The 18571-nt window shown below is 43.5% G+C and overlaps 1 protein-coding gene across 2 annotated transcripts in view; it reads right to left on the minus strand.

Annotated features, from left to right (window-relative positions):
* The window catches only part of LOC138976682 (metalloprotease mig-17-like), a 64114-nt gene that overhangs the window by 13220 nt on the left and 32323 nt on the right, over positions 1–18571 (minus strand). For both annotated transcript variants that reach the window (XM_070349558.1, XM_070349557.1), the window contains exons 11-13: positions 13098–13271; positions 11334–11475; positions 9000–9110 (exon numbers count right to left, since the gene is read on the minus strand). In XM_070349558.1, the coding sequence (XP_070205659.1) occupies positions 9000–9110; positions 11334–11475; positions 13098–13271 (427 nt within the window). The remainder of the gene's footprint in view (positions 1–8999; positions 9111–11333; positions 11476–13097; positions 13272–18571) is intronic.

The following is an 18571-nucleotide window of genomic DNA, read 5'->3' on the forward strand; positions in this document are numbered from 1 at the left end:
TTTTCTTAATATTCAAATAAAAAAAAAATTCTTGCACCATGGCTGTCATGGATGAATCTCCCAGCCCAACTTCACTAAAGTAAATGGAATCGGAATTGAATAGATCTAGGACGGCGGAATAGCCAGAAATAAAATTAAATCAGTTCTGTACAACTATTTGTATAGAATATGAGGAGTTCGTGAGAGCACAGTACCCTGCAGAGAGCCAGTAGATGTGGATCTAAGAGACCATACAGCCACCTAAAAACGAACGGATATATCTTATATGAATCAATATAAACACAGCCAACGTGCTAACTTACACAACATGTTGTGGGTGGTATAAGATCAAGGTGAATCACTCATGTCAAAGGTAAGTGATACTGTTGTGAACCATTAATGCTCATTACAGATAGAAAACGATGTCTTTTGAACATACGAACACAGCACAAACAACTCACCAAAAAAAGAAGTGATCTTGCAAGAAGCGTTTTGTTCGCACAAGAGTCACGTCCGAAGTTTCTAGAAAAGAGGAAGTTTTTGCCTTAACACTAAATACACCATTAAAGGCACAGTAAGCCTCCCGTAAACCATCACAGATACTGTCAGGCTTTTACACACAGTACAAACACCCTTTCATTTAAAGCTGTGGTCTATTTATGACTTTCCGGGGCTACGAGGTTGAAAAATAGGGATATAATCATGTAGCAAACGCTACCCGAAACCCCACCTATACGGCGTGTATGACCTTGAGAGCTTCAGTCAACGCTTGAATTTTGCAGGGATATCATCCAGTTTGCTCTCTCAAGACTGATCATATTTTATCTTCAAGAGAGATTAAGGGGAAAAAATAAACGCCTCGGCGAAGATTCGAACTCTCGACCTCGAGACTTCGTGTCTCATGTCCTAACCACTAGGCTACTGCACCAATAGAGAAAAAGAAGGAAAAACAGTGATATGAATTCATGTTATGTTATTCTTGAAGCAGCATGATTTATATCTCTATCCGCCCATTGTTCAGAAGTGAATACATGTATAACTATTTCTTAGTTGTCTGTTTTCAACTGCACAGAGCTTTGGAGAGATTCAATTACTGTTCTTGTCATTTTTCTTGCATGTTGTAAATAGAGATATCGCAGCTATTTGCATGGCGCGAATGTCGTATACCTTGACGGTGTAAACATGTACTGCGATTCCGTGAAACATGTTTGCAAATAAAGGCAAATTTTGATAGCAATTTTTACGTTTTTGCAACGCATGAATGGTAATTCAAGCGTAGAATGATATAAAATTATAAAAAATTGTATCTTTGAAAACACTAGGGAAGTGGCCTAGCGGTTAAGACATCAGCCCCGACATTTCGAGGCCCCGAGGCCTTGAGTTCGAATCCCTGCCAAGTCGTTTATCTTTTCTGCTCGTTCCTTCTCGACAAATATGCTCAGCTCTGAGAGAGCAAACCGGATGTTACCACTGCAAAATTCAAGCGTTGACTGAAGCTCTCAAGGTCATACACGCCGTATAGGTGGGGTTTCGGGTAGCGTTTGCTGTACAGAATTCTGTACATGATTTTTTCCCTATTTTTCAACCTCGTAGCCCCGGAAAGTCATAAATAGACCACAGCTTTAAACACTCACCGCTTGAGAACATCCTAGGTGCCCTCCGTAAAGAGCGAGCAATTTTCAAAGAATTTATTTTTGCGTGGTTTATCTTACCCCTGAGCCATCATGAACCCGTGTGATCCAGTTTCCCTTTTTCACAATGTAGTCGTCAGTTAGTAATTTGATGCGACTAGATGTGAGCTTATCTGCAAAAGCACGTTTCACAAGAACTCGAGCGATGGCTTTTGACTGTTCAGAGGAACTGGCGATAGGCATAAACCGTCGTCTGCTACGAGAACCACGACCTTGCGTGACCCTGCTTCCGGGCTTTTCTTTTTTTAAACTTTCAAAACTTCGAATTGTACTGATCTTGTCTTGATGAAAAAAGAATTCTTTTATGATTTAAGAATGTTTGTGTAACAAGCTGTCAATTTATTATTTAGATTTTAAAAGTTAGGCCTAGCGCCAAAACGCACCACGGTCCGATTGTCTGACAGACAATCCGCAAAAATAATTATTTAAAAATTGCTCGCTCTTTACGTAGGGCACCTAGGATGTTCCCGTTTGGTGAGCGTTCAAATGGAAGGGTGTTTGTACTGTGTGTAAAAGCCTGACAGTATCTGTGATGGTTTACGGGAGTGTTAGGAAACGCTGCCGTTGCTGAACTTTGGTTCAGTTTTGTGTGTTGCATGTAGTTGACTTATTTGTACTTTGTGGGAAAGTACCGATATTATATTTTGTAAACACAATATTTATGCTTGGACGAGAATGCAGGTGAACTTTCTAGTCCTGTCAAAACAAGTTGTTTACCATGCTGTTATAGTGTGAGTTCGTGGCGTTCGATCGGATTAAGGGCGTCGGCACCTTTTGATGTACGTCACAGAGAACGTCACCATTCTAGTCCATGGGCGGTTCGCATATAATGTAGTTGTATCATGTTCGGTCTGGAATATTCTCGAGATTGAGTATTTACTATATATGCCAGCGCGATTTGAATGTTAAAAAGCTTCTATTTGAGTTCTGCTACGATGTGCAGTAGTATGTATTGAATGCTGAATAAATCCTCGAACTCAATTTGACGAGTTGTTTTCTGCTGCTGCGAAGACGGGCGACGTAGAATAAAAGAACACAACTATACGACGTTTGAGAACTTGTGGCAATCTCAAGTGTCGTGTAACAAGCCAAGCCAAGGATCTACGTTTAACGCCAAGGGTTTTCCAGCAACAAGGACCAGTGTCAAGACAGTCACAGGAGGTAGCCATCAATCGGGTGTATCCTGAGGGATCAGTATTGAGACTACGGAACCGTGGATTCGGTGTGACTGGTGAAGAGTTTGGTAATCGCCGCAGCTCGGTACGGTGAGCGACGCCGGAGTGTATCGGGATTACAGAGGTTAGCTGCCGTTTGGACGAGACGGACTTCGTCGCGGAGCTAGTGCATTAATACTACGAAATACGACTGGGGTACGTCGTGTACGTATCGTGAGCAGAGTGCGCCGTCACGTTAGACGAGGAGGGTGGCAGCCTGCGTCTACGAAGGTGACCAGCGACGAGAGAAGCATCGGAGGTGCAGTAGAGACTGTGTTCTTTTAGAAGACTACATTCGTCTACGTTCGGGGCTGTGAAAGAATACAGACGAACGCACCGGAAAAGACCAGAATGGCTGAGTTCTGGGGAAAAGGAATTGAACTGGGACTAAAAGGCAAGCAGCTGACGGAGTTCGTCGAGTTCCAGACACGACTCCTGGCGCAGCGTGAAGAAAGACACGCGCAGCGTGAGCGTGAAGAAAGAGAAAGACAAGCGCAGCGTGAGCGTGAAGAAAGAGAAAGACAAGCGCAGCGTGAGCGTGAAGAAAGAGAAGCACAGCGTGAAGAAAGACAAGCGCAGCGTGAGCGTGAAGAAAGAGAAGCACAGCGTGAAGAAAGACAAGCGCAGCGTGAAGAAAGGCAAATTGAGCTGAAACGCTTAGAGCTCCAGATAGAAATGGAGACGAAGCGCTTAGAGCTTCAGACAGAAATGGTGCGTGTTCAAAATGAGCACGAGGCACCACGCCAAAGAGATAACCAGCAGCAAATGTTACACAGGGCACCGAAACTTCCAGCATTCGCTGACGGGAAGGACCAGATCGACTGCTACCTTGCAAGATTCGAGAGGTTCGCTGAGAGTGCTAGATGGCAGCGCGACGATTGGGCGATTCAACTCAGCGCACATTTGACTGGGGCAGCACTTGAGGTCTACACTAGACTCTCAAACGATGACGCCAGAGACTATGATGTACTGAAGGAAGCTCTGTTGCGTTGCTACAACTTCACTGAAAGGGGCTACCGTCAACGCTTCCGCGAATGCCAGCCATTGTCTGGAGAGACACCGAGCCAGTTTGTGGAGCGCCTGTCGTCATACCTGCAGAAGTGGGTGGAGTTATCAGGTGAAGAGCAGTCATACGAGAGTCTGCGGGACTTGATCGTGAAGGAGCAGTTCCTTAATGCCTGCCCGAAGGACCTGGCGACCCGCTTGGAAGAGCAAAAACTGCGGGGTTTGAAGGACATTACTGATGCTGCTGAGCGTTATCTCATTGCTCATGGAAGGACCCTGGGGACGTCAAAGTCATCGAAACCTTTCCAGAAGAGCGGGAACCAGGGAAACCAACCTGCCAAGGGACAAACTGAGTCTGCACCATCATCCAATGAAGGGCAGAACATAACGTGTTTCCATTGCAATGCCAAGGGTCACCGAGTCGCCAACTGTCCCCAAAAGAAAAATAACGGACATGACAATGACAAAGCGCAAGAACATCGACGGAGATATTACGACAACAAGAGGCAAATGAGTGGCTCGAACCAACAAGTATGTGCGAGCAGCGTCATACTCCCAAGGGCTGCCGAGCAAGTGGATACACCATCGGACGTGGAAGAATGTCTATCTGATGGCCAGCTTCTACTCGCCAATGGCAAGTCAATCTCTGTCGTCGCCAGCGCAGCTGTGTCAGTGTCGAACATGCCCGTGTCGAAGGGATTTGTTGAGAAGCAGGAAGTGACTGTTCTCAGAGATTCGGGCTGCAATGGGGTCATCGTCAAAGAGGATCTGGTGCCAACAGAGAAGTTCACTGGTGATTTCAAGTGGACGCTCATGGCTGACAGCAAATGCGTGAAGGCACCAGTGGTAAAAATCCAGATCGATACTCCATACTTCACCGGAGAAGTTGAGGCCGTCTGCCTGAAGAAGCCCTTGTACGATCTACTAATTGGGAACATTGGGGGTGCGAGACGTCCTGATGACCCTGATTTCGAATGGAGAATGGGCTCAGCTCAGCCTGCTGCTGAGGAGGAAGACCCACTGCCATTCGCGAATGAAGATATCAGCGAACTGTTACGAGATGACAGAGCAACTGTGCATCGCCGCGACCAGCCGCAGGTCGTAAGCGCTGTGACGACCAGAGCCCAGGCGAAGAAGGACAAAACAACTACGCCACTCAGGGTCACCAACAGTTCTGCAACTGCTGTCGTGGACAGGGATCGGCTGATTCAGCTACAGGAAGCTGATTTGACCTTGACAAAGTACAGGAGTCGTCCTGTCAAGGTGATGACTAAGGGCGAAGGCACTGTGAAATTTGAAGTGAAGGCCAAGATTCTGTACAGAGTGTTCCAGCACGCGAGAGTCAACGGTGGGAAGCCATTACGTCAAGTTCTGGTGCCTCAACCACTTAGGCGCCAGGTGATGGAGGTGGCCCACGACTCTATTATGGGAGGTCACCTGGGGGTCAAGAAGACATCGGACAGAATCCAGGCTGCGTTTTACTGGCCAGGACTGCATGCAGATGTGACTCGATTCTGCCGATCGTGCGATATTTGCCAGAAAACCATACCTCGAGGAAGGGTCCCGAAAGTGCCGTTGCAGAAGATGCCTTTGATCGACCGACCTTTCAAGAGGGTGGCCATTGACCTCATCGGCGAGATCAAACCGCCAAGTGAAGCGGGTCATCGTTGGGAACTGACCCTGGTAGACTATGCAACCAGGTACCCAGAAGCCGTGCCTCTGAAGAAAATTGACACCGAGACTGTTGCCGAGGCACTTGTGGACATTTTCAGCAGAATTGGGGTTCCTGAAGAGATCCTCACAGACCTGGGGACACAGTTTGTCTCTGAATGCATGGAAGAGGTCAACAGGCTGCTGAGCATTCGTCACTTGACTACGACACCCTATCACCCGATGTGCAATGGGCTGGTCGAAAAATTCAATGCGACGCTGAAGTCCACGCTGAAGAAACTATGCAGTGAGCAGCCAAGGCAGTGGCATCGCTACATCAATGCCTTGCTGTTTGCATACAGGGAGGTGCCACAAGAGTCCACTGGATTCTCCCCGTTCGAGCTGATGTACGGGCGGACCGTGAGAGGCCCGATGCAGATACTAAAGGAATTGTGGACGAAAGATGTGGACACACCTGAAGTGAAGAACAGTTACCAGTACGTGTTCGAGTTGCGAGAGAAACTGGAGGAGACTCTCGAGATTGCGAGAGAAAACTTGAGAAAGTCTCAGGATAGTGGAAAGCACTACTACGACCGCAAAGCCGTAAACAGGAAGTTTACACCAGGTAACAAAGTGCTGATACTGCTTCCCACTGATCACAACAAACTACTGATGCAGTGGAAAGGCCCATACGAGGTTGAGGCCGTGGTAGGGATCAACGACTACAAGGTGAATGTCGGCAAGAAGTCCAAGATCTACCACGCTAACCTCCTGAAACTGTATGTGGAGAGACCTCCGGAAGCAGTACAGGTCGCAGCAATGGTGGAAGAACCAGCCGAACTAGACGAGTTCGACGGTGAGGAACTACTGGAGTTGGGAGACCTCCACAAGAAAGAGGGAGTGGATGACGTCAAGCTAGGACCTGACCTGACAGAAGATCAGCAGAAGGAGCTGCATGATTTTATGGGCGACTTCACCCATAGGTTCTGTGATGTTCCAGGCTCTACGTCCTTGGTCGAACATGAAGTCCACCTCACATCTGACGTTCCTGTTCGCTCAAAACCATACCCTATCCCGTTTCAGGCTCGGGAATCCTTGAAGAAGGACATCGACAACATGTTGAAGATGGGGGTCATCCGTGAGTCATCATCCCCTTACTCATCTCCCGTTGTTGTTGTCAAGAAGAAAGACGGTACAAACAGGGTATGCATTGACTTCAGGAAAGTGAATAAGATCACCGTGTTTGACCCTGAACCAATCAATCAATCAATCAATGAGGCTTATATCGCGCATATTCCGTGGGTACAGTTCTAGGCGCTCTGCAGTGATGCCGTGTGAGATGAAATTTTATACGGCCAGTAGATTGCAGCCATGTCGGCGCATATTTACCTTTCACGGCCTTATTCCAAGTCACACGGGTATGGTAGACAATTATTAACTGTGCCTAAGCAATTTTGCCAGGAAAGACCCTTTTGTCAATCGTGGGATCTTTAACGTGCACACCCAATGTAGTATACACGGGGGGTGGTTCGGACACCGAAGAGAGTCTGCACACAAAGTTGACTCTGTGAAATAAATTTCCGCCGAACCTGGGATCGAACTCGCGCTGACAGCGGCCAACTGAATACAAATCCAGCGCGCTACCAACTGAGCTATATCCCCGCCCCGAACCATTGAACCAATGCCGACTGATCTGTTCCGACGGTTGACTGGCAGTAAGATCTTCTCAAAGATCGATCTCAGCATGGGATATTGGCAGATTCCTGTGCGCGAAGAGGACATACCAAAGACCGCCTTTGCAACTCCAGACGGAACGTATGAGTGCCTGCGGATGCCTTTTGGCATGGTGAACAGTGGTGCCACCCTTAAGAGGGGAATGCGAAAAATGCTCAAAGGAATGAAGAATGCTGTGTACTACTGGGATGATCTGCTGGTCCACACGGAGACCTTTGCGGAGCATCTGGAGACTTTGAGGGAACTGTTTTCCCGCCTGACAAAAGCTAATCTGACCGTGAGACCCAGCAAGTGCATTTTGGGGACCGACAACGTTGACTTCATAGGTCATTCACTGAAGGAAGGTCAAAAGGGGCTTTTGTTGGAAAACGTCACCAAGATCCTCAATGCGCCACGTCCTGAAACCAAGAAGCAGGTGCGATCCTTCCTTGGATTGGCTGGGTACTACAGAGAGTTCATTCCAAACTTCGCCGCCATAACGGCACCTTTGTCGGACATGACCCGAAAAGGATGCCCCAACCGAATACTCTGGGGACCAGCTCAGTAGAAGGCATACCAGACCGTGCGCGACCTGATGTCACGAGACCCGGTGCTACGCCTTCCTGATACTGCCAAAGAATTCATCTTGCGTACAGACGCATCGGACGAAGGGATCGGCGCCATGCTGATGCAAGAGCATGGAGGTAAACCGTTTCCGGTCAGCTATGCCAGCAAGAAGCTGTCAGGAGCCGAGAAGAACTACTCGACCATGGAGAAAGAGTGTTTAGCCATCGTGTGGGGAATCAAGAAATTTGAACTCTACCTCCAAGGGGTGAAATTCGTGCTTCAGACTGATCACAAACCCCTCACCTACCTGAACTCTGCGAAGTTTGTGAACAATCGTATCATGAGGTGGGTGATGTACTTGCAGAACTTTGATATGCGAGTGGAATCGATCAAGGGTTCAGACAATGTTGGAGCAGATTTTCTCAGCCGAGTATGTGAGTAAAACTGTGTTCATTCTCCAACAGACTAATGTACATACCTGGATTTCAATCTGTTATGTATACATAATATGTGTACAGGTAGCGTTTCAATGATTGAAAGAAATTAGGTAAATTTCTTCTGGTGTTGGGGGTAATGTTAGGAAACGCTGCCGTTGCTGAACTTTGGTTCAGTTTTGTGTGTTGCATGTAGTTGACTTATTTGTACTTTGTGGGAAAGTACCGATATTATATTTTGTAAACACAATATTTATGCTTGGACGAGAATGCAGGTGAACTTTCTAGTCCTGTCAAAACAAGTTGTTTACCATGCTGTTTTAGTGTGAGTTCGTGGCGTTCGATCGGATTAAGGGCGTCGGCACCTTTTGATGTACGTCACAGAGAACGTCACCATTCTAGTCCATGGGCGGTTCGCATATAATGTAGTTGTATCATGTTCGGTCTGGAATATTCTCGAGATTGAGTATTTACTATATATGCCAGCGCGATTTGAATGTTAAAAAGCTTCTATTTGAGTTCTGCTACGATGTGCAGTTGTATGTATTGAATGCTGAATAAATCCTCGAACTCAATTTGACGAGTTGTTTTCTGCTGCTGCGAAGACGGGCGACGTAGAATAAAAGAACACAGCTATACGACGTTTGAGAACTTGTGGCAATCTCAAGTGTCGTGTAACAGGGAGGCTTACTGTGCCTTTAAGTTTGAGTAAATAAACGTACAGCAAATTAACACTGATTACTTACCATTCCGTCACCACATGTTGTACCTCTTGCAGCCACTTGCCGTCTGCACCGACCACCACCCAAAGAGCACCACATGTTTAAGCACACCATGCTCAGATTCCAGTTCGGAACCTGAAAAGGCCAAAAGCGGGGAAAGAATAATGCTATGAGTTAAAGTCGTTTGATTACTTCGCAGTTCTTTACAACAAAATATATGTAGAACTTAGGGTCATAACAAAAGACAAGCTCTTCACCTTATGTATTAATTTTATTGTCGCCACGTTCAGTCGTGTTACGAGGGGTGTTCTGAAAGTGCTTAGATTCCAAGCTGATGACACTGTCTCCTACATTTCTAAAACAGAGTATACCAGAAGTTCATTAATCAGAAGCGATCAACGACAATTACCTGCAGTCGAAGCGCGGTGACATACAAGCGCCTTTTGGGCTTTTCCAAATATATTATCATTTATAATTGTGTGAATCAGATGTAAACAACGGTATGTTTGTGTGTGTGTGTGTGTGTGTCTGTGTGTATATTTCCCAATGATTGTAACGCGCTCTGAGCAGGGTTTAATCCTGGATATATGCGCTCTAGAAATATGATACATTATTTAAGTTATTGAGACATCCCAGTGCGCTAAGAGATTTATAGAGCAAATCGAGAAAATTCATTATTGAACGAAGCGCACAGCGCTGAGTTCAATAATTATTTTCGAGATTTGCTCTATAAATCCCTTAGTGCACTGGGATTGTTTTAATAACGATATTGTCAGTACCGCCAGAGAAAAAAAGATTCAAAACGCACATTTTGCAACGCGCATTTGGATAGGCGTAACTGTGTGGTCAGGTTTGTGTCAGATCTACTTTTGTGTGGACTGTCTCAAGTGTGTCGTGCTTTCGTCACACGCAAACTCTTGTTTTAATTTCTGTTGGTAAATTCCAGTGTAGTGTTAAGCTAAAAAGTGATGATCTTTCATGGAGACCTCATTTAAACTCGGAGAAAGGACTGTGCTCTTAGTTATTTGCGATTCGAAACCTTCATCGAGCTTCGACAGATTGACTGTGCAGAGTGTTGCCCCTTGAATTGACTCCGGCCAAGGCCACGGTTAGCACATTTTCAAAGTAAATGTGGTATGTTTCTCGTGTTGTATCTTCACTCATCGGGGAGACTGGTACTATATACATGAACCGTAAGAATGCTGTGAACCCTACACGTATTATGTCCCCATCGTTTGTTTGTTCACATTTGCCCAACATGTTATTTTGCTGCGGGGTTTATGTCGTCTGCTAGGCGGCTAGGGCAATCGAACCACGGCACTGCACTGCAGTCTCATTTCAAAAACAACAATTGCTCGTCTGCACGCATGAGGCAGGCTGGTAATAAGTTTTATACATGGTAAGAACGTTCTTAACCCTACACGTTTTCGAATCCGATTGTTGTTGCCTTGAAATAATAATTCGGAAACCATTCATTTACTGAACTGATGCAGTCGTATTTCAGTGTAGTCTACTATAACAGAGTCGACTTTCAAATGCTGGTCTAGCTGATACGTTATCGAAATAACACTTGTGTTTTCTGTTTGCCGCTCGGAATTTTACACTAACTCATCATTTAGTAATATGGTTAATAAGCTACATGCCACTAACACGGCATAGGAGAAGAATCTTTGCAAGTCAAAACGAGAAGAGACCATTGGTGGAAGAGATACAGCCGCTTCTATTTTTAGATCAGTGGTCTTAACTGTGGCACAGGCGCCTGCGATCTGTCAGGAAAAAAACTTCTGCTTTGAGCCGCAGGAAATGTATGGTTATGTTTTGGTAAAGTGAAGAATATAAGCTACATGTCATTAATTTATTCTGAGGATGAGATTACAGTCTCGCTTTGGCAAAGGGCGTAAGAATATGCTCTGTGGAAAAGTTAGCGCACTCCAAGAGTGCGCTAACAGATTTAAGCGCATCGCCATTAGCCAATCAACTGGTTCACATCAGTCATGTGGCACCAGTACTTACTGACAATTATTATTATTATTATTATTATCACATGTTGGTGAACGGTAAAACTACAAAAAACACACATAAGTATTGAATTACAAACCCCAGCCACAAATGTATTTAGGAACTGTTCAAATTCTACTGGTGACTTCTTATTAATATTAAGAGAGAGAGAGAGAGAGAGAGAGAGAGAGAGAGAGAGAGAGAGAGTGTGTGTGTGTGTGTGTGTGTGTGTGTGTGTGTGTGTGTGTGTGTGTGTCACTGTGTGTGCAGCAATGAACATGGATAAACTGACATGTCTGCACAGGTTTGAACTAAACTTCAGATGGCATACAACGGTTTTTAGATGACAACGTTTTATACCCCGTTGCAGAGGTAAGAGCTTTGTCCATATATTTGCTGACACTGTTCATCTGTGTCATAGACTTGTCCCGGCATCAGTGTGGATGTGTCTTTTACTTCGCCGCTTGCGTTGTATGAGGTGTAGAAACATTTCCTTTCTTCACTGAAATAATTGAATAATATAATGCAGATTTCAACACAGCGCAACATCATCTTATTTAGGGGCCACGTGAACCGAAGATGACGCGTCTTAACACTTTCTACCCCACCTATGTTGACCAACTTTTTTTTAACCGAGACCAGCTGTGCTGCAGCAGGCCACTCAGAATTGTAGTAACTGTGTAGTAACTGTGTATCGATCAACACGCTGGAATGCAGGCTTTACATGGACGTTACAGGAAGCGACTGAAGCTAACAGTCTGAGCGAATATATCCGTACCTGGTCAGATAGAGCCATATGAGTGGGTACGGATATATCCGTACCTGGGAGACTATGAGTTAAGGTGGAGGTTAAAGTCAACTAAAACGTACGAAAGTCAGTTTTCAATTGCATCGTGCGTCTTCGTTTCTTGGTCAGTACTCTTGATTTTGGCACGTTGTGTTCCTACGACTCTGCACTTTCCTTTGTTATCAGGCTATTTGTGTATAACTGGGTCAAACACGTAATAGTCGCAAATGAATGAAGTAATGAGTTTTTTCCTGATTAAGGTACATACTGTGACTAATTGGAACCTGGCAGTGAGGAGGGTATCACTGCAACAGTTCGTCTACATCATTATGTACCCGTGTTCGCATGTTTGGTTTTGATTATTTGCTAGAGGAAGTAGATTAATTATGGCCGCCATTTGCATTTCATATTTTACAAAGAATTTACATGCCAAATTTCAGTAGTGTAATTCGAATCGTTGCACACATGTTGCACGTCCATCCGCTAAGATCAACAGTAGTTGTCTTAAAATCAATTCAATCAACAGACAAAATCAATAAACAATTAAAGAACGTACAGCCCCTTCCCCTGCTTAAAACCACAAAAAAGGAGATTCCAAACTGTAAAGGCCCGTTTCCGTCTCGTGAAGACAGTTAGACTCACCGTCGCATAGATCTGGTCAGGCTTCAACGTGGAATATGACCAGCCGTCCACTTGGTCACATAACAAAAATAAGGTTGGCGGAAATTGATTCATCAAAAGACGGGCGCTGTGGCGGGGTGGTAAGACGTCGGCCTCTTAATCGGAAGGTCGATTGTTCGAATCCCGGACGCGGCCGCCTGGTGGGTTAAGTGTGGAGATTTTCCCGATCTCCCAGTTCAACTTATGTGCAGAACTGCTAGTGGCTTATCCCCCTTCGTGTGTACACGCAAGCACAAGACCAAGTGCGCACGGAAAAGATCCTGTAATCCATGTCAGAGTTAGGTGGGTAAAAAAACACGAAAATACCCAGCATGCTTCCTCCGAAATAGGCGTATGGCTGCCTAAATGGCGGGGTAAAAACGGTCATACACGTAAAATTCCACTCGTGCAAAAACACGAGTGTACGAGGGAGTTTCAGCCCACGAACGCAGAAGAAGAAGAAGAAGATTCATTAAAAAAAACTCCAAATCACCACAACAAGCAGTCAGGGTGTTGAGTTTTGGTATGTGACAGCGTAGAAGGGTGGTCTTATTCCATTTTAAGCCTGGTCAGAACTGAGACAGTGACGAGCTGTTTAAACCATAACCTGCAATCTATCAAATGAACGAGCTTCCAACAAACGTAACCTGCTAACCAATCCTCCATTCCGTGCTTACCTGCTGTCAAGATTTTGCTTGATATAATCGTCGAAATACTTTATACTGCAATTGGAAAACTTCCAATCGTTCAGTTGCTTTGCGATTGTTCCTGGACGTTTGCCGCTTCCTGACATAATGTAGTTGTCGTCGTCGTTGCATACTCCGCTTTGTCCATCGTGCAGTGCAGAAAGTCTGCACGTGAAAATACGAAGGAGATAAAAGGTTACAAACCCCACAGTCTGTGGTGTGTCCGTGCGCGCGTGCGCGCGCGCGCATGTACTTGTTTGTTCATCTGCCTGTCTGTGATAACTCGTTTGTTTTTGTGTGTGTACAAGGTGAAAATAATTCGAAGAGCCCAAAGTAATTGTACCGTTTCAGTTTGTGTGACTGTTAATGTTGCTCGATGCTCATCATTTGCGAATCAAGGGACAGACACAAAGAGTTATCTCAGTGTCATAACGGACATATAATGGCCTCCTAACCTTGAGACAATATATTTGGAAAGTAAAGGAAAGCTTCCACGAACATTTTTTTTACCCACCCTGTCAAAGACGACGATAGTTAACGATAGAATGGACATAATAATAACTGGACATTTTTAAGTGCCTAACCTATGGCTCTAGGCCCTTTACAAAAGAACATAATTATACAGAATAGAACATGACGTGCCGAGGGATTAACGACGCGCTACAGATTTAGACGAGTACTTTGCCTGTTTTTACATTTAGTCAAGTTTTGACTAAATGTTTTAACGTAGAGGGGGGAATCGAGACGAGGGTCGTGGTGTATGTGCGTGTGTGTGTGTGTGTGTGTGTGTGTGTGTGTGTGTGTGTCTGTCTGTGTGTGTGTGTAGAGCGATTCAGACTAAACTACTGGACCGATCTTTGTGAAATTTGACATGAGAGTTCCTGGGTATGATATCCCCATACGTTTTTTTCATTTTTTTGATAAATGTCTTTGATGACGTCATATCCGGCTTTTCGTGAAAGTTAAGGCGGCACTGTCACGCCCTCATTTTTCAACCAAATTGGTTGAAATTTTGGTCAAGTAATCTTCGACGAAGCCCGGACTTTGTTATTGCATTTCAGCTTGATGGCTTAAAAATTAATTAATGACTTTGGTCATTATAAATCTGAAAAATGTAAAAAAATTATATTTTTATAAAACGATCCAAATTTACGTTCATCTTATTTTCCATCATTTTCTGATTCCAAAAACATATAAATATGTTATATTTGGATTAAAAACAAGCTCTGAAAATTAAAAATATAAAAATTATTATCAAAATTAAATTGTCCAAATCAATTTAAAAACACCTTCATCTTATTCCTTGTTGGTTCCTGATTCCAAAAACATATAGATATGATATGTTTGGATTAAAAACACGCTCAGAAAGTTAAAACGAAGAGAGGTACAGAAAAGCGTGCTATCCTTCAATCTCAGCGCAAGTACTACCCCGCTCTTCTTGTCAATTTCACCGCCTTTGCCGTGCGCGGTGGACTGACGATGCTACGAGTATTACGGTTTTGCTGCGTTGCGTTGCGTTCAGTTTCATTCTGTGAGTTCGACAGCTACTTGACTAAATGTTGTATTTTCGCCTTACGCGACTTGTTTTTTGTTTCGCGCAACGTGCACGCCTTGAATCGTGGACCGTCTAGTTTATGTATTTATTTGGGAGATTTATATAGAGCTTGACGTTCTCTAAGCGCTTTACATATTAATTTCTGCCGTGTGAGACGGAATTTTTTTCACAATATATCACGCATTCACATCGGCCAGTAAATCTCAAGCCATTACGGCGAATATTTACTTTTCACGGCCTATTATTCCAAGTCACACGGGTATTTGGTGGTCATTTTTTTTAATCTATGCCTATACATTTTTGCCAGGAAAGACCCTTTTGACAATCGTGGGATCTTTAACGTGCACACCCCAATGTAGTGTACACGAAGTTGTGTCCCCCGCAGGCGCTACACCCAATTTATGTCCCCCGCAAGACCAACCATATGGTAGGTGTCTCCAAATTAATGCCTTAAAATAGTAGATAACCAGACTTTCTTGTATTGAAGTTTATATCATACTGACCGGTCCTTTTTTTGCATTGGATCAGTTTTCTTACCATTTATACTCTCGTGTACTACATAAGAGAAGAAATTTCACCACGACAGGTCAGAAACACTGTCTCCCACGTTAAAATGATAAAATAACACAAAGCAAGGTAAACAGAAGGGCTTAAATGTTCTTGCTTGTCAAGGTCGAACTATTTGTGGATACTGCTTTCCATTTTTACATTTCGTCAAGTTTTGACTAAATGTTTTAACATAGACGGGGAATCGAGACGAGGGTCGTGATGTGTGTGTGTGTGTGTGCGTGTGTGTGTGTGTGTGTGTGTGTGTGTGTGTGTGTGTGTGTGTGTGTGTGTAGAGCGATTCAGACAAAACTACTGGACCGATCTTCTTGAAACTTGACATGAGAGTTCCAGGGTATAATATCATCACACGGTTTTTTTCTTCAATTTTTCGATAAATGTCTTTGATGACGTCATATCCGGCTTTTTGTGATTGTTGAGGCGGCACTGTCACGCCCTTATTGTTTTAAACAAATTGAAAATCTGGTCAAGCAATGTTTGACTCAGTCCGGACTTTGATATTGCATTTCAGCTCAGAAGCCTAAAAATTATTAAAATAGTTCGCTCATTAAAGTTGTCATTAAAAACGATTTTTCATTTACAAATTAAAAAATCATTGCATTGTATTCCTCGTTTTTTTCCTGAATTCAAAAATATACAGATATGTTATGTTTACTTGAACAACGCGCTTAAAATGAAAGAAAATAGGTCGAGTATAATGTTCGCATGCTTCGCGGGGACGAGCGTGACCCGTCTCGGTGTTCGGGGAAGTTTTGCCGAGACTATCTGAATGTAGTCTGGGCGATGACTGTTTTTTCTGGTATTGATACCTACAGATTGACTAAATGTGTTTATATCGCGTGAAATTTCAGCTTAGCTTAGTTTAGACTCACGATGGGTACAAAGATCAACAGTGAAATTTGACGGGGTAAGATCCCCCGCAGCTTGGTCGATTTGCCTACTACACCCCACCGCAACACTAGGGTAAGATCCCCCGCCGTTATGTTTATCAGACAAAAATCGCATACGGCAATGGTGTTCGTCTAAATCCACTAATTATGGATGTGATTATAGCATCTGACATTTTCAGATGTAGGCCTACTCGAACATTTGGCACGAGCAATAAGTCACCAATTAACTATTATTTTAGTGTGTGTGTGTGTGTGTGGAAATTCGTCAAAGCAAATGTGACATGCGTCTTGCCACCCTCAGGACACAATAAGAACAACATAGTGTTGTCTATTTTTGTGTGTGTGGGTAGCACGTTCAGCCTCAAAACACAATGACATTTCCTTTTTGAGGAGCTACATTTACTGAGCAAGTCTTTTTACAGTTTCTAAAGACTGTAAACATTCAATACGATGAGGGGAAAGAACATAGAAAGTATCCTTTCAAAACAGTTTTGAAAAAGACAATATGGACCGTTTTGTTTGTTTGTTTACCTCTTCTCAAACAGATACACCTTTTGAGCAGACAAACACATGTTTTTGTTTTTGAAACTTTGTACAGATGTAGTGGCACAATCGCTTGCTTCGTCGCGATATAACCTTCGTGGTTGAAAACGACGTTAAACACCAAATAAAGAAAGAAAGAAATCGCTTGCTAAGCATATACAATTACATGCAATTAGGGGATAGTTGCCCAATATGGACCAACTCCTGTTCTGACAAACTAACGGTGCTAGAGCGCTCAAAACAATTTCTTAGCCGTATTCACCCTCTCTGGATAACGTGCACATGTCAAAACAGTTGCAGAAACACAAACTTCAAACCCGTCAAGCTTTTTCTTTTTTTGGATAAATTTCTTTAGTTTGTGCTTCAAATAATGGTCTTATCAAGCCGAAACAGGTCATTGAAAGCATATTTGAATTATTCTGAATTGCACACCAAGTTGTATCATGTTATTTTGAAGTGCAGGGGGATCTTTACAGTGATTCGTGAAGGCCTCTTCACTGGTCCACATAAGGCGCCCAGGTTCCTAATATGGACCATTTGTGAACTTTTTTGTATTAATTGTTTGCTGAATGTCTATCACAGCTAATTTACTCTAATTAGGCCTAACGGTTAACCTAAGAGAGAAGTACTACCAAACACAAAATGAAACTTCTTCGCAAGAAAACAAGCTATAGTTATTAGCAAGAAACAACAAGTCGCGTAAGGCGAAAATACAACATTTAGTCAAGTAGCTGTCGAACTCACAGAATGAAACTGAACGCAACGCAACGCAGCAAGACCGTATACTCGTAGCATCGTCACTCCACCGCCCGTGGCAAAGGCAGTGCCAGTGGAATTGACAAGAAGAGCGAGGTATTCGTTGCGCTGAGAAGGATAGCACGCTTTTTACATTTAGTCAAGTTTTGACTAAATGTTTTAACGTAGAGGGGGGAATCGAGACGAGGGTCATGGTGTATGTGTGTGTGTGTGTCTGTGTGTGTGTATGTGTGTGTGTGTGTCTGTGTGTGTGTGTGTGTGTGTAGAGCGGTTCAGACTAAACTACTGGACCGATCTTTATGAAATTTGACATGAGAGTTGCTGGGTATGATATCCTTACACGTTTTTTTCATTTTTTTGATACATGTCTTTGATGACGTCATATCCGGCTTTTCGTGAAAGTTGAGGCAGCACTGTCACGCCCTCATTTTTCAACCAAATTGGTTGAAATGTTGGTCAAGTAATCTTCGACAAAGCCCGGACTTCGGTATTGCATTTCAGCTTGGTGGCTTAAAAATTAATTAATGACTTTGGTCATTAAAAATCTGAAAATTGTAAAAAAAATATTTTTTTTATAAAACGATTCAAATTTACGTTCATCTTATTCTCCATCATTTTCTGATTCCAAAAACATATAAATATGTTATATTTGGATTAACAACAAGCTCTAAAAATTAAATATATAAAAATTATTATCAATTTTTTTTTCTCCAAATCAATTTAAAAACACTTTCATCTTATTCCTTGTCGGTTCCTGATTCCAAAAACATATAGATATGATATGTTTGGATTAAAAACACGCTCAGAAAGTTAAAACGAAGAGAGCTACAGAAAAGCGTGCTATCCTTCTCAGCGCAACGAATACCCCGCTCTTCTTGTCAATTTCACTGGCACTGCCTTTGCCACGGGCGGTGGAGTGACGATGCTACGAGTATACGGTCTTGCTGCGTTGCGTTGCGTTGAGTTTCATTCTGTGAGTTCGACAGCTACTTGACTAAATGTTGTATTTTCGCCTTACGCGACTTGTTTGTACCTCTCTTCGTTTTAACTTTCTGAACAAAAGTATAATGGTTTTTGTGTTTGATCACAATGGTAGTCCATGAAGAGTTAAAAATGTGTTCCTTTAATGTAAATGGACTTGGAGACTTCAAGAA

The sequence above is a fragment of the Littorina saxatilis genome, linkage group LG9 (genome assembly GCF_037325665.1).
Source record: "Littorina saxatilis isolate snail1 linkage group LG9, US_GU_Lsax_2.0, whole genome shotgun sequence".
In the NCBI taxonomy this organism is placed as follows: domain Eukaryota; kingdom Metazoa; phylum Mollusca; class Gastropoda; order Littorinimorpha; family Littorinidae; genus Littorina; species Littorina saxatilis.